This window comes from Macrobrachium nipponense, chromosome 1 (genome assembly GCF_015104395.2).
Source record: "Macrobrachium nipponense isolate FS-2020 chromosome 1, ASM1510439v2, whole genome shotgun sequence".
In the NCBI taxonomy this organism is placed as follows: domain Eukaryota; kingdom Metazoa; phylum Arthropoda; class Malacostraca; order Decapoda; family Palaemonidae; genus Macrobrachium; species Macrobrachium nipponense.
Window position 1 is genome coordinate 34,644,169 of NC_087200.1, and position 15,694 is coordinate 34,659,862.

Here is a 15,694-nt window from a genome sequence, read left to right on the forward strand (position 1 = left end):
AAATTATTTTCTGTTTCTTTTGAGGAAAAACGTCTGGTTCTATAAATGCTGATGTCAGGTATTGTTAAGATTCCATCCAGGTCATTAAAGAAGAAAATCACTTTTTACCTCTGTCCAAATATCCAAGTAATGTACGATTTAATACTGAAAGAGTGTAATTGTACACTATAAATATTATACATCATAGTCTAAATTAATGCATCTACAAGATAAATTATAAAATTTAACAAGGAACAACCTCTGAACAGTAAACTTCCAAAATTCAACTGCTCCATCTCTCTCTCTCTCTCTCTCTCTCTCTCTCTCTCTCTCTCTCTCTCTCTTCCTAGGTATTATGGCCCTTGTTTCCATCACCTCTTCTATATTCCTCTGTCATGGCAATCCTCTCATATTTCTTATGACAACCTCCACATCTATCATATATATAAAAAAAACAAGTATTCTCAACAAGTTACCTTGTGTACAGTATGCACTCAACCCCTACACAGTGGATCTCGTTTAATTCTATCAAAAAGCTTTTCCTTGCTTATTTATACCCAGAAAACAGTGTACTTCCTCCCCCCCCCCCCCCCCCCCCCCCCCCACCCCCCCCCCCCGCCCTCTCTCTCTCTCTCTCTCTCTCTCTCGGCTCTGGCCTTCTTCCCCCATCTCGCTGCATTTGGCCTACAAAAAAACAAAAACAAAAATAACCCGTGTCCATCCCCACGACTTAAAACGATACAAATTTGCGCTCCGAAATTATTCATGACCAGGGAAAGGAATTTGATTCATTTTTCACTTGAGTTTATATAGTAATAATAAACTTGTTTCTCTTTTGTTTTTTTCCCTTTTCCCGGCCTCTAAACCCCGCCCCCTGAATGTCGCATAGACCGTGGCGTTCCGTAATAATTTATTCATTAGAGAGCTTGTGTAAATATACGACTGAATGCTGGGTAGAAGGTGGCTACTTTACTACTGCAAGAATGTCTGCATTCTTCTCTCTCTCTCTCTCTCTCTCTCATCTCTCTCTCTCTCTTCTCTCTCTATATACTATATATATATATATATATATATATATATATATATATATATATATATGGTAGAGTTGGGTAAAAGGCCTCACCCATATTTTCTTGCTTATGACATATCATAGCAACTTAGTCAGCTGACCAGTGCAGCAACACCTTCTGCCTGAAGCTTTCTATAACAAACAGCCAGGGAGAACTAGAATGGGACACAGCCAGCACGCATTTTTCTTCTTTGGACACATTTCATGTAAGTATGCGTGCTATATCAGGGATATTCTGTGCGCACATCTTGTCAGTAAAGTCAGTACGTTAACTACAGTTACTTTAAATGAGAGCTAAGAAATATCTTGCAATGCAATCCAGACTTGAAAACTCAATTGAGGTACAGGTGGATTTAGTTTTTCTTTAAAAATGGCAAGTGGGGTGGGTTAAAAGGCCCACCACGCTTTGGGGCAAGAAGCCCAGGGGGCTTTTTACCCATCTGATCAGTTGGACATGTAACCAGTGGTGAAAGAGGACAGACTGCATCTTATTTGTGCAATGAAGGCAGCTGGAGTTTGTCTTTCTCTTATGTTTATATTTGCCCGTAAAAGGATGACTTCACTACTTATGATCGGCAGCTCACCTGGATCAATTGCTAGATGCACAGCAAATGGATGGTCTAATGCAGATTGTTTCGTAGACTGGCTACATCACTTTGTTAAAATTGTTAAGCCAAGTCGAGCAGAAAAGCACATTACAACTCCAGATGGCCACCAAAGTCACAGGACATTAGCCAGAGAGAATGGAGTAATGTAATGGAAATTAGTCAACCTTTTTTACTTGTGTCATTTTTGTTCTTATGTAAAACTTATCCATTATTTTTTTTATTTGTGTTATTCTTGGTGCTATATAAAGAAAGTGAATTTATTTCTAATTGTGCTGTTACAACTGTCATGTAGAGGAAGTGTCAATTTATTTCACAATTTTGCTCATTTCAGTTCCTATGAATTCCAAAAAGTTCCTAGGTTTTACAAGAAACTAAGAACTCTAAGATTAATTTTTGTATATTTTCCAACATTATTCTTGAATATTTTTGTGTGGAAGGTTGAATCTTTTATATTTAGCAAAAATAGGCGTCTACTTTTCAATTTAAAGGGTAGTTTTCATGAAGTACCACAATATCTTAGGTATGGGGCAAAAAGCCCCCACCGTGGGCTTCTTACCCCACCCATGGGGTAAAAGGCCCCCGTCTGCATTAAGTATATGTTTTCCCCTAAGTGGGTTTGCAATCTCTCTCTCTCTCTCTCTCTCTCTCTCTCTCTCTCTCCCTCTCTCTCTCTCTCTCTCTCTCTCTCAATGGTTTCATCAAGATTAATCTTTTGTGACTTGGATCGATTATCAGTTCGGTTTATCCCGTTAATCATTTGCCCTTTTTTCGATGATCTTGTTCTCTCTCTCTCTCTTTTCTTTGTTTTTTTTTCCACCCAGATCTGTCATTTAGTAACTCAGACCATAAAGGGTCACGTGCCCATTGTGCACCCCCCACCGGTACGCTACTGATGCCAGATGGAGATTTTAGGGTAGTTGTAACTACATTCATGAGTTTTCTATGAAGCAAGTTTAACGAGTCATTAGAAAACGGAATATTTAACCAGTCACTGTAAAACGGAAGGTGTATCATAAGCGTAGCTTTCCTCGGCATCTTGATAAGAGCGGAAAACAAAATTCAAAATAACGTTATAGATTACATCAATTATATACACTGTATGGTAAAACTGGAAATCAGTTACTCAACCCCTAAGAAGGTAACCATCGGTCTGCATGCAAAACACCATATAACTAGGGTTACTATAGTAGATTCATATCAACCGTGCATTTGACGTCTAGGCCAGTCCCTTACGACGCTCCTGATTGGCTGTTGATAAGCCAATCACAGGGCTGGAAACTCTCAGTCTCTCGAGAGAGTTCACATAAGCAGGATGTATATTTCCACCTCTCCTGAAAGACGTATCCCTCAAGAGAGGTGGAACATTCATCCTGACTATGTGAACTCTCGAGAGAGACTGAGAGTTTCCAGCCCTATGATTGACTTATCAACAGCCAATCAGGAGCGTTGTAAGGGACTGGCCTAGACGTCAAATGCACGGTTGATGTGAATCTACTATAGGTAGTGGTTCTTCATTACTGCTAAGTACAGCCAAAAGCGGTGTCGACCCGCCAGGCCTGGTTCGGAGTGATCATGCCCTTATTGCCCTGAAAGTGGCCCACGTTCAACAACCGATGCATAGTAGCGAAATACGGTAATCAGCAAAGAAATGCCAATAATGAATTAAATATTATATAGACAAAGAAAGAAAGAGAGAGAGAGAGAGAGATTAGAGAGAGAGAGAGAGAGAGAGAGGTGGAGGGGGTGAGATATTATAAGAGTAAAGAAACGGTAACGAAAGAAAAATTGCATACAGTGTATGGAGAGAGAGAGAGAGAGAGAGAGAGAGAGAAACTTTTATTCCTGTTTAGTTATTAATCTGATCGATATATTTGAGACCATCTGCTTTAATAAATATGTTATCGTATGTATTTTGGAAAATAAATATTGTGAAATCTTATCAACATCGTATGTTTTCATCGTTCATCATATTGTCTATATAAAAAAAGCCTTAAATATTGTTTGAACTGACTATTCATATTACTATTATTCGAACGGTATTACCCTCCATTTCATAATACCTATAAGCAGCTCTCTCTCTCTCTCTCTCTCTCTCTCTCTCTCTCTCTCTCTCTGTCCTTCTACCCTCCGTCTTATATCACCTGGATCCACTATTTGAATTATGGTAAAACGTTTGATATGTTATTTGGATGTGACCAAGGATCACAAAACCATAAATGGCTACTTTACCAACTTGGGGTTTCTGCCCTATAATTACCTGTATTACAAATAATATACGAATCTGGTCACACAGATGTTACACACCAGGTTTTGTTACCGTTGGGTTGTAGATTCATCAAAGCATCAATTTTACAAGGATAATATTTTTATTATTCCATGCTAAGAACATATTACTGGGTATACTAATCTAGTACAGGATTTGGGTGCTAATATATTGCATGAAAAAAATAATTAAATAACATGGGTAACGGGTAACAATTCAATTGAATTCGTTACATGAATATTTTATTGCATGTAAAAATAAAAATAAACTATACTTAATGCGCAACTTCATACACCTTACGAGTATGAATTCGTATATCTACATAACAAATTAATGACCTCGTTAATAGCGGGTCCAACCACCGCGGGCGTCTATTACCTCATTCAGGCGGGTTGGCATTGAGGCTACGAGGCGTTCGCAAATGTTTGGTCTGCGTCGCACGGATTCCCATACCTCTCTCACTGATCGGTCAATAGCATCGCATGTCCGTTCTGGTCCCATTTTTATTTCTTGTTTCATTATCCCCCATAGATTTTCTATGGGGTTGATATCACAGTCTTTGGCAGGCCAGTCCATTACCTGAATTTTAGGCTTGGTCTGTGTGTATGGGGCTATTGCCCTGGACAAAGATGATGGGTTCGTTGTCAGGATTTGTCATGGCTCTTACTGTTGGCAGCATCACATCTAATAGAAGTAATACATATTCCCTGGCATTCACTTGCCGTTCACCCTTACTGGTTTCCCTCGGGCCGCGACTCGACATCCAGCCCCAGTAATTAACTCCAACCCTGCCGCTCCTGGCTCTCTTGAATGTTGCTATCATCATATCTTGTGCCGATGCGTCGCCAAACATGCCTTGCTGTGGCCTCCACCGACGTAAAGTAAGTGTAGATAATTGTAATTACTGAATAAACCTCCACAAAGGCTGCAAACACACGACTGTCAAGACCATGGGCGTTATACAGATCGTGTATGGCTGTGTGTGGCACGTTACCTCGTATGAAAACAAGGATTCTTAACGCAAACGATAGTAACAGTCATTAACCAGATATACAAAGACGATTTTTCCTCAGTTCGACACCAAATTTCTCTCATACTTTTTCTTTTTCTTATTATTACTTCAACCTCCTTCAAATTGTACCAACTCTCTCCCACCTTGCTATCCAGCCTCTTATTCTCCTGTCACTGTCATGATTTCTGGGAAGGAATAGCATTGCTGGGATTGGAATTATTTTCGAAACCAATTGTGGGAGCTGTGGTTGACTAACCAAATACCCGAGTGCCTGGACCATAAGAATGTCAGTATCTTTTTATTGGCATGCGGAACTATCTCAGTACCAAAATTGGCCCTCCCATGATTAAAGTGGGGATGATTGTATTCCTGAAATGCTCTCAGTCCTATCAAGCAGGTTGACTTACACTTGAGCCACTCTAATCATGGTGATACTACCATCCCTTCGGGGTAGGGTATGGAGTGAACATTCGGGAGTCAGCTCTCACTGGTGTCATTGGTAGTGAAATTGATTTCATGGAAGGCTAATGAGGTTTCTTTTAAGGTGACAGGCAGTCTAAAAAGAAAATTTCTTCCTCTAAAATATTCCCCCGCCCCCACCACCCCCCCACCACCAAAAAAAACAAAATAATATTGATGATGTTTTCCTATACCCCTGGATCCTATGGCGAACCCAGACACTGTTGACGACCTCTGCCAACATGATATGGAAAACCCTGTTGACGATCTAGGCAATAACCAGGATCACTCCACTAATAAAGGATCACTCCACCTAGAAAAAAAAATGATGCCAACCCACAAGGAAATTTAAAATGCTATGGCGATAATATACTAATAAAAGCTGTTCTTGGTCTTGGATTGGGTTAGGTCGGGTCCGGTCAGGTGTGGGTGTCTATCTAGGTCCTGGCCAGGGAAGGAGCCAGCAGCCCCCTACCTGCTGGCGGCCGTTCTTCAGCCGCATCCTGTTTTTGGTCATGGTTTGGGTTGGGTCGGGTCCGGTCAGGTGCCAATGTCTATTTAGGTCCGGGCCAGGGAAGGAGCCAGCAGCCCCCAACTGCTGGCGGCCGTTCTCCAGCCGCATCCGGTTCTTGGTCTTGGATTGGGTTTGGTCCAAGTGTCTATCTAGGTCCTGGCCAGGGAATGAGCCAGCAGCCAACTGCTGGCGGCCGTTCTCCAGCCCCGTCCTGTTCTTGGTCTTGGATTGGATTGGGTCGGGTCCAGTCAGGTGCCAGTGTCTATCTAGGTCCGGGCCAGGGAAGGAGCCAGCAGCCCCCCAACTGCTGGCGGCCGTTCTCCAGCCACGTCCTGTTCTTAGTTTATGGATTGGGTTGGGTCGGGTCCGGTCCGCTCAGGTGCCGATGTCTATTTAGGTCCCGGCCAGGGAATGAGACAGCAGCCCCCCAACCTGCTGGCAGCCATTCTCCTGCCGCGTCCTGTTCTTGGTCTTGGATTGGATTGGGTCGGGTCCTGTCAGGTGCCGATGTCTATCTAGGTCCCGGCCAGGGAAGGAGCCAGCAGCCCCCAACTGGTGACGAGCCGTTCTCCAGCCGCGTCGTGTTCTTGGTCTTGAATTGGGTTGGGTTGGGTGTTGGGTCCGGTCAGGTGCCAGTGTCTATCTAGCTCCGGGCCAGGGAAGGAGCCAGCAGCTCCCCCAACTGCTGGCGTCCCTTCTCCAGCTGTGTCCTGTTCTTTGTCTTGGATTGGGTTGGGTTGGGTCCGGTCAGGTGCTGGTGTCTATCTAGGTCTGGCCCAGGGAAGGAGCCAGCAGCCCCCCAACTGCTGGCGGCCGTTCTTCGGCCACGTCATCTTCTTAGTCTTGGATTGGATTGGTTGGGTGTGGTCCGGTCAGGTGCCGATGTCTATCTAGGTCAGGGCAAGGGAAGGAGCCAGCAGCCCCCCAACTGCTGGCGGCCATTCTCCAGCTACGTCCTCTTCATGGTCTTGGATTGAGTTGGGTCCCGGTCAGGTGCCGGTGTCTATCTAGGTCAGGGCAAGGGAAGGAGCGCAGCACCCCCCAACTGCTGGCGGCCGTTCTCCAGCCGCATCCTCTTGGTCTTGGATTGGGATTTGGGTGCCGGTGTCTATCTAGGTCAGGGCCAGGGAGGAGGCCAGCAGCCCCCACTGCTGACGTCCTTTCTCCAACCGCATCTGTTCTTGGTCTTGGATTGGGTTTGGTAGGCCCTGGGGGCAGCCCTCACGCTACGTCCTCCAGCCGCATCCTGTTTTTGGTCTTGGATTGGGTTTGGTCGGATCTGGTCAGGTGCCGGTGTCCTATCTATGGACAGGGCCAGGGAAGGAGCCAGCCTCCCCCCAACTGCTGGCGTCCCTTCTCCAGCTGCGTCCTGTTTTTTGGTCTGTTTTTGGTCTTGGATTGGGTTTGGTTGGTTCTGGTCAGGTGCCAGTGTCTATCCTTGGAGGATCTCGTCCTATGCCCCCTTTAAGGACGGGATGCTAACGTTGGCGGATTGTGGAACTCGAAGGCTTGAGGACTTCGAGTTCCACCCAGCTGACTTGCAACCCCCCTTCATTGTTTACGCCCGCCTTACGGACTAGGTGGCTATGAGGAGGGAAAATAAGATCCCTAAAGAAACTGTAATCTTCGGTCGGGATCAGGCTCAGCGAGATTGGCTGAGGAGCCTAGAAGAATGGGAGTGCATCAACACCAGGATGCAAGCCTTCAAGAGCGCTTTTACCATATTTGTGGTGGATGGAGAGACCCCCATTCCGTTCACCACAAAAGTGGCAGAGTTTGACTCTACAGGGCGCAATGAGGGAACGAGCCGATGCCTCAGCTCAGAAACGGAGCCCACGTCACTCCTCCCTCCCAGGTACGGAAAGATCTTTGGGCAGATCTTCCAGCCACCTTCACGGTAGGGAAGCTAAAGCCGGATTGTGCAATAACACAATTCAGCGAAAGGCTCCCAGCCTCCCGGACAACCTCATCCAGGCTGAGTTTGATGCAAGAACCAGGTTAGGAGGTCTCTCAATACCCTGGTCATGACAGAGGTTTCGGCCATTACTTATGGTAATGAGCCTCTGTTTAAACTGATAGCCAAGTCACATTTACATACTGTACAATGTGACTTGTATGACTTCGTAGTGGCAAGGCGTAACTGCAGAAACACGTTCTGCAGGAAGCCACCATCCGCCATGAACCTAACAAAATTGCTGGCGGCTTCGATCTGGGGTGCTGACCTTTTCCCAGAATCGATCGTCAATTCTGTACAGCACAAAGCAACAAGACTCAACCAGAGTCTTAAGGTTCGTTGGGGCCTTTCAAGCAAAAGGAAGCCGGAGTCGACTTCTTCAGCTAGAAAACCTAAAAAGCCTAGGAAATTATTCCAGCCTTTCCAGGCTACCCAACAACAGCAGGTAGTGCAGGCAGTGCCAGTCTCCCAAGTGACACAGCCTTCCACTTCAAAGGCCCAGCCTCAACAGCAATTTCTGCTGTTGACTCCTCAGGGCCAGGCTTCTACCTCCTTCGCTGTCTCCCCGGCCTTCAACCCAGTGTTTGAAGGCAAGGCTTTCCAACCTTTTAACAGGTTCGAAAGGGCAGCAGGGCTAGGGGTGCCTTTCTGTCAGAGAGGTGGCGGGAAGAGCAACCAACCGGGGGAAGCACCTACGAGGAGGGTCGCGGGTCTCGACCTGCCCCAAGCCAGTGAGAACCCTCAGGTAGGAGGGAGGCTGTTCCTTTATCGACACAGATGGGGGTTCAGCAACTGGGCACAGAGCATTGTGTCCAAAGGCCTTGGGTGGAGCTGGACCAAAGGTCCCCCTCCACCATCCAAGACCTTCTATCAACAAAACCAACAACGGAATTGATGGAGTATGCCCCCAAGGAGCTCCTTCAGAAAGGAGTAGTGTCAAAAGTCAAGCATTTAAAGTTTCAAGGTCGCTTGTTCAGCGTGCCAAAGAAAGGCTCAACCAAGCGAAGAATAATTCTAGACTTATCCCGTCTAAACTTATTCATCGTTGCGGCAAGTTCAAGATGCTGACTATCTCACAGGTGCGGACCTTACTTCCCTGTGGGGCTGTCACCACCTCTATCGATCTTACAGACGCATACTATCATATCCCAGTGGCATGACACTTCTGCCCGTACCTAGGTTTCAGGCTAGGGAACCAGGTATTCTCCTTCGGGTTAAACGTGGCCCCCAGGGTATTTACGAAGGTTGCAGAGACAGTAGTTCAACAACTCAGGTCCCAGGGGATAATGGTAGTTGCATATCTGGCTCGTTTGGGCACAAGCATCGAAGAGTGCCACAAAGCAACGGTCAAGGTAATACAGTTTTCTGGAACATCTGGGGTTCCAGATAAACAAGACCAAGTCCAGGCTGACACTGGGACTCTCGCTTTCAGTGGCTCGGCATTCAGTGGATTTAAACTCCCACACTCTATCAATTCCGTCATCCAAGAGGAAAGAAATAGCCAAAGCAACCAAGCAATTTCTCAAGTGCAAACAGACATCCAGGAGAAGCCAGGAAAGGCTCCTAGGCTCTCTTCAATTTGCCTCAGTAACAGACGTTCTGTTGAAGGCATAACTAAAAGACATAAACCGTGTCTGGCACTCGAGAGCAAACAACAAGTCCCGGGACAAATTATCAGCTATCCCGGCGATACTTCGCAAACGGGGGGGGGACTCCGCCCTTGGGCGAGGTCAAAAATTTATCAAAGTCAATTCCTCTCCAGTTCCCTCCTCCGGCATTAGTTATCCACACGGATGCTTCACTAAGCGGCTGGGGAGGGTACTCTCAGTACAAAAAAGTACAAGGGACTTGGTCCCTTCCATTCCGGCCTCGGCTTCACATCAATATGCTGGAAGCTATGGCGGTATTCCTCACTCTGAAAAGACTTCTGCCAGCCAAGGGATCTCACATCAAGCTGGTATTAGACAGTGCAGTAGTAGTGCACTGCATCAACAGAGGAGGCTCCAAGTCAAGCCATATGAACCATGTCATGATAAGCCATATTTTCTCTGGCAACCAAGTACAAATGGCACCTGTCCTCCCACTTACCTGCGGGAAAGTGAAGAAAAAAACATGATACCAGATGCCCCTTGTCTCGCTCAGTCCCCCTAGAGTCGGAGTGGTCTCTGGACAGGCGTTCATTCCTGTGGATCTGCCAGCAGTTCCAGGGCTCCAGGTGGATCGAACCACAAGCTTCCCTGCTATGTGGCTCCCAACCTGGACCCTCTGTCTTATGCCACGGACGCCATGGCCATAGATTGGAATCAGTGGAAGAAAGTATACATCTTTCCCCAGTGAATCTTCTACTGAAAGTTTTTGAGCAAACTCAGGACTTTCAAGAGACAAGTTACCCTAGTAGCCCCCAATTGGCCCAAGAGCAACTGGTTCCCACTCCTACTGGAATTGGGTCTCCGACCTCAATGGATTCCCAATCCCAAGCTATCTCAAATAGTGCAAATGAAGACTGTGTTCGCTTCCTCAGGAATTCTCAAACCCTAACTTTATGGACTTCATGAAGTTCGCGGCTAAAAGGGATGCAGATATCAATCCTCAAAACAACATCCTATTCCTAGAATCAGATAAAAGAGAATCGACCCTTCGTCAGTATGACTCAACCGTTAAGAAACTAGCCAAATTTCTGAGGGGGACCGAATCTCAAACCATGACTACCAACCTGGCTATTTCCTTCTTCAGATCTTTATTTGAAAAAGGTTTAGCAGCCCAGTACTATTACTACCGCTAAATCAGCTCTAAAGAAAATATTCCAGTATGGTTTTAAAATAGATCTAACAGACTCCTATTTTTCATCTATTCCTAGAGCTTGTGCTAGACTCAGACCAGCAGAAAGGCCTAGCTCAGTGTCATGGTTCTTGAATGATGTTCTCAAACTGGCCTCAGATACTGATAACAACTCATGTGATTTCTTACCCCTCCTGAGGAAAACATTATTTCTTTTAGGTCTGGCCTCAGGAGCCAGGGTATCTGAACTGTTGGCTTTATCTAGAGACTCAGGTCATATAGAATTTCTCCCATCAGTAGAAGCTCTTCTCTCTCCAGATCGTCAATTTTTGGCCAAAAATGAGGATCCTTCAATAAGATGGGCCCCTTGGAAGATCCGCCCTCTTCCTCAAGACCCCTCCTTATGTCCAGTTACTGCCTTATGAGCATATCTTTCCAGGACAGGATGATGATCCTCTGGCCCATTGTTTATGAGGGAAAAGGTATTAGACAACAAATTTTATACTTTATTAAACAAGCAACCCAAACTCGTTCCCCAAGGTCCACGACATTAGGGCAGTAGCTACCTCAATCAACTACTTTCAACATATGAATTTTGATGATCTGAAAAAGTATACAGGCTGGAAATCTCCGACAGTATTCAAACGGCACTACCTTAAGTCCTTAGAAGCTCTTAAATTTCCAGCAGTGGCAGCAGGAAACACAGTTTCCCCTGACACTGCTTAAGTAGTTTAGTAACTTAGATCCAGATCTCCTTTCTACCTGCCTCACTGACATCCTTCCTGCAATCCTGCCACCATGTACACCTTTTTAATGCTTTAGTTGCCAAAAAGGGCACTTATTGTGATGTTTTCCTTATCTTTATGCTAGGATTACTCACACCTGTAAATAATCTGTTAAATTGTGTCTAGTTTTAAGATTAATATAAGTTATCATAAATAATTTTAAGTATGTATTATAATCTTTGTAGTCATAAGTTTTTTAGATTATAGTACTTTTATATCAATTGTTTTTTATTCTTCCCTTGACTCATGTTATATCCTCTTTCAAGCTTGTGACCATTTCTCTTGTACTATTTCACGAAGCGACATGGGGCTGAGTCCAGAAAAGGGATTTTGACAAAGGAAAAATCTATTTCTGGGCAAGGACCCGTGTCGCCCAGTGAAATCCCACCCTTCTTTACACCCACCCTTGGCACAAGCTTGACAGTCTAACTCCAAGGATGACCGCTAGAGGCGCTCGAGATGGCATCGGAAGCGCTAGTAGTAGTAGTAGCTGGGTGCGGGCCTTGTATCGGCTCCTCTCAGGTTGGGGGATTTTGTAGAAGGATGGATCTAAATGGTAAGAGACCCATGGTAGTGGTTTCACTCGCCCCAGAAACCATACCGACACCTTTTTATATAAGGTTAGCGAGTCAGAATTCTCTGACATTCCATTTTAGTTTTTTCTCTGGTAATGTTAGCAATATTTACCTTAGAAATTGTTGCTAAAAGGACATTTCACTGGGCGACACGGGCCCTTGCCCAAAATAGATTTTTCCTTCATCAAAATCCCTTATATATATATAAATATATATATATATATATATATATATATATATATATATATATATATAGTATATATAGATAGATACGGGGCACAGAGGAAATACTCCAGGTAACATATCCAGAGGAAGACGGACGAAAACTACATATCAATATTAGGCTTTTTTTTTCTCGCCGATGTTTCGTAATTATGTACAGAATTACATCTTCTGGGCTGCACATAAGAAAAGATAAAAACAATTAAAAGTGCAGGCTAAGAATTCATTTAAGATATAACAGAGTAAGAATGAAATAAATAAAAAATAAAAACACAACCAACCTAGAGGTGAGAGTGTAAGGAACTAAATGGAAGGAAACCACCACAGTACGAACTTAAGCTAGATACAATTGACTCGCAGATGTATGAGTATTTAACAATGGTACAAGTTTTTATAAACAACGACCCTACGACTATTAAATCTTCAGGATTGGCAGTATGACCGATGACACAAATCTTTGTTCTCAATGTAGGTATTTCATTGTTTTGAATGGTTCCTGATATTGGAGTGCTCTGGGTTTGAGATTCTGCTACCTGTGCGGAAACTGACTCTCCGATCTGAATCAATGCGCACCTTAAGTAGTCTCCTGATGGATCCCACGTAAATCCCTGAAACACATTTAGGGAAAGTATATTTATAGATGACATCAGAAGACATAGAAGGACACAGCTGGTCTTTTATCTTCAACAAGGAGCCTATATTAAGAGGATTTTTTGGGAATTAATTTTACTGATATGGCTGGGAGATGGTCATGAATAACTTGTGTGAATCTCTTTTGAAAGGTTAGGCCATGCATATATGGAAAGGTTGCATAAAAAGTCATTTTTTGTACGTTAGAACGTCAGATCTTCTAGAGAAATTTCTATTTAGTAATTTAATTATCTACACACACACACACACACACACACACACACACACACACATATATATATATATATATATATATATATATATATATATATATATATATATATATATATATATATATATATATATATATATATATATAGTATATATATATATATAGATATATATACTATATATATATTCATATATATATAATATATATATATATATATATATATATATCATATATATATATATATATATTACAGGATTTCGTGGGCGGGTAATTGCCGCCCCCCCACCCCTTGCCCCTACGTGCGGGAGCCCATGCCTTCACACAGTTCCTTTCGCCTTCGTCTCACAGTGTCAAACATCCATATTATATATATATATATATATATATATAAGCAAATCTGCCTACATACAATTCGTGTATTCTGCATCACTGAATACCTTCCATACTCATTCAGAGCTTCAAGACATGCATTATATTTTTTCTTGAGATTTTGCAATTTTAGTAATAGTACATGGAATGGGGCTGCAAACCACATTCCTGGCTATATCTCAACATATAGTAGTTACACCACAAAGAACAGCGGGAAAGTTATTCTAATAGTCTGTCTTAAATGAGTATCCCGCTATAGTGAAAAGCTTTGTTATAAGTAGCTATTTAAGAAAGGGGCTCATCTCACTAAATTTCAAACGGGTAAAATCTTGCATATTGTTGCCTTATTATGCTTGATTGGTACCTATCCTTATTGATGGTCAACATGCTTATGGACGACAACATTCCGCTAGATTTTGCTCATTTGAAATGTTTGCGTTCTATATAATGAGATCACACTTAAAAAAGCATAAAGCCAGTAAATGCACTTGATTAGCACAGAAAACATATTGTTTAATTAATTCACCCGCCTTACCAGGAGGGGCTGTACTTCATCGTGCTCTAGTCAGCATCTGTAAATGTAAACAAAAGTCATTTGTGGTCAACTGACTCCTGAGGAAATTGTCAAGTCAAATTGTTCATGATGGAAGAGACTGAATGCATAAAAAAGGACGTAGAATTGGTAGATGGATGTGAACAGCTTAAAGGAGAAGAACTACCATGGGTACCATTATTTTCCCAGAAGTACACGAATTACAAAGGCTTGGTAAATACCCTGGCGGACGCTAAAGAAATTCTTCGAAGGCTCGAAGTATCAACATGTACCAAGTATGCTGTGTGGAATACGAACAAAAAGAATTTTGGAATGACAGGTAAGGATTGTGTAACTTTTTTTTCGGTAAGCGCCCAGTCCACTGGTAATGGTACTCGTGCAGTGTTGTCAAAACCACAGGAACTCAGATTCCTATACCTACTACCTATATGGCTGTAGCTATAGGGTAAACAACCGACTGGACTGGCCAACTCACTGACCACCGCGTTTGTGGCCACCCCCCGAAAAAGTACATTAACACGTCCTGTCACCGGAGATGGTCATTAGTCATGAGTTGTTGGTGGTGATAGCAGGAGCTCAAGACCTCTACTCTCCTTTCGATGTAGGTAGTAGGGTAAAACCCCGCATGGCCTGCAGCAGGCCAACGACGATCAATGCATGCCACCCTCCGAAAAAGTACATTATAACATCCTGACACCGGAGATGGGCATCAGTCGCGACTCTTGTTGGTGATAAACGGAGCTAAAAAAAGACCTCTACTCTCCTTTCGGAAGTAAGTATTTTTCTCCAAAGTTAGAAATTAAGGCCAAATTTTAAGATTTAAACAGAGGGTAGTGAAAAGGGTGGCTACAGCAGTGGAAATCTCACCAAAACACTTTCGAAATTTTTACTTACGCTTAAATATTTTAGAAGATTGACGCCATCTCGATGTTTACGGAGTCGCTTGTGTCAACAAACTTCCCATTTCCTGTGCTAAATCCACCCATCACTTATACCCATAGACGCTGGGGCACTTTCATCACAACAATCGTAAACGCGACTTCCAACCACTACTTATCCAAGGGAACAATGGCATTCTTTGCGCTCTTCAATTTTTTATCAGTGTTGTCAATTGATATATGTTTACCCTCCAAACTGGGTATAAGACTTACACAAAACCGGGGAAATAAGTGAAATTAGCGTATGTCTATTTGTAGTTTATATACATATTACAGCAATTTTATCATTAGGTTCTGCATTGCTATGACAACTAGAATTCATGGAAACAGTTTGTAAATGCATCGGTGTATGTGTGAAGCTCATTTAGATTGGCAATGGTGAGTCATTTTTTCATCGCGTCACCTGCTCGTAAGTACATCAAAAATATTTGTAATTTTTCGGGGTTAATTTGGTTGCAAAAAAGGGATAATAGACATGAATTAGATAAACATTTTGAAGTAACAAAGTAAAGTTAAACTAAATATTGAGTAAAGTAAACAATTAAGGGAATAAAGCTTTGCACCTCATACACTGCGTACTTGTGTGCTTCCCGTAACTGTGCTTGTGGAGTGAGCGCTTAGGAACCAAGAGCAGCGACGTTGTTCAAGTGCAATTTGGAGTGAATTACTAAGACCAAAACGTGTATAATAACAATCAAATAAGCACTGTGGAGTTTTAGTTGTGATCGCAGTAAGAATAAAACCACCAATTACA

General features: G+C 43.2%; 1 protein-coding gene across 1 annotated transcript in view; it reads left to right on the top strand.

Annotated features, from left to right (window-relative positions):
- The first annotated feature begins 14,008 nt into the window (after nt 1-14,008).
- Nucleotides 14,009-15,694, top strand: part of LOC135219225 (uncharacterized) — a 111,079-nt gene continuing 109,393 nt past the window's right edge. Inside the window, exon 1 of the mRNA XM_064255810.1 lies at nt 14,009-14,321. Coding sequence (XP_064111880.1) covers nt 14,090-14,321 — 232 coding nt within the window. The 5' untranslated portion in view covers nt 14,009-14,089. The remainder of the gene's footprint in view (nt 14,322-15,694) is intronic.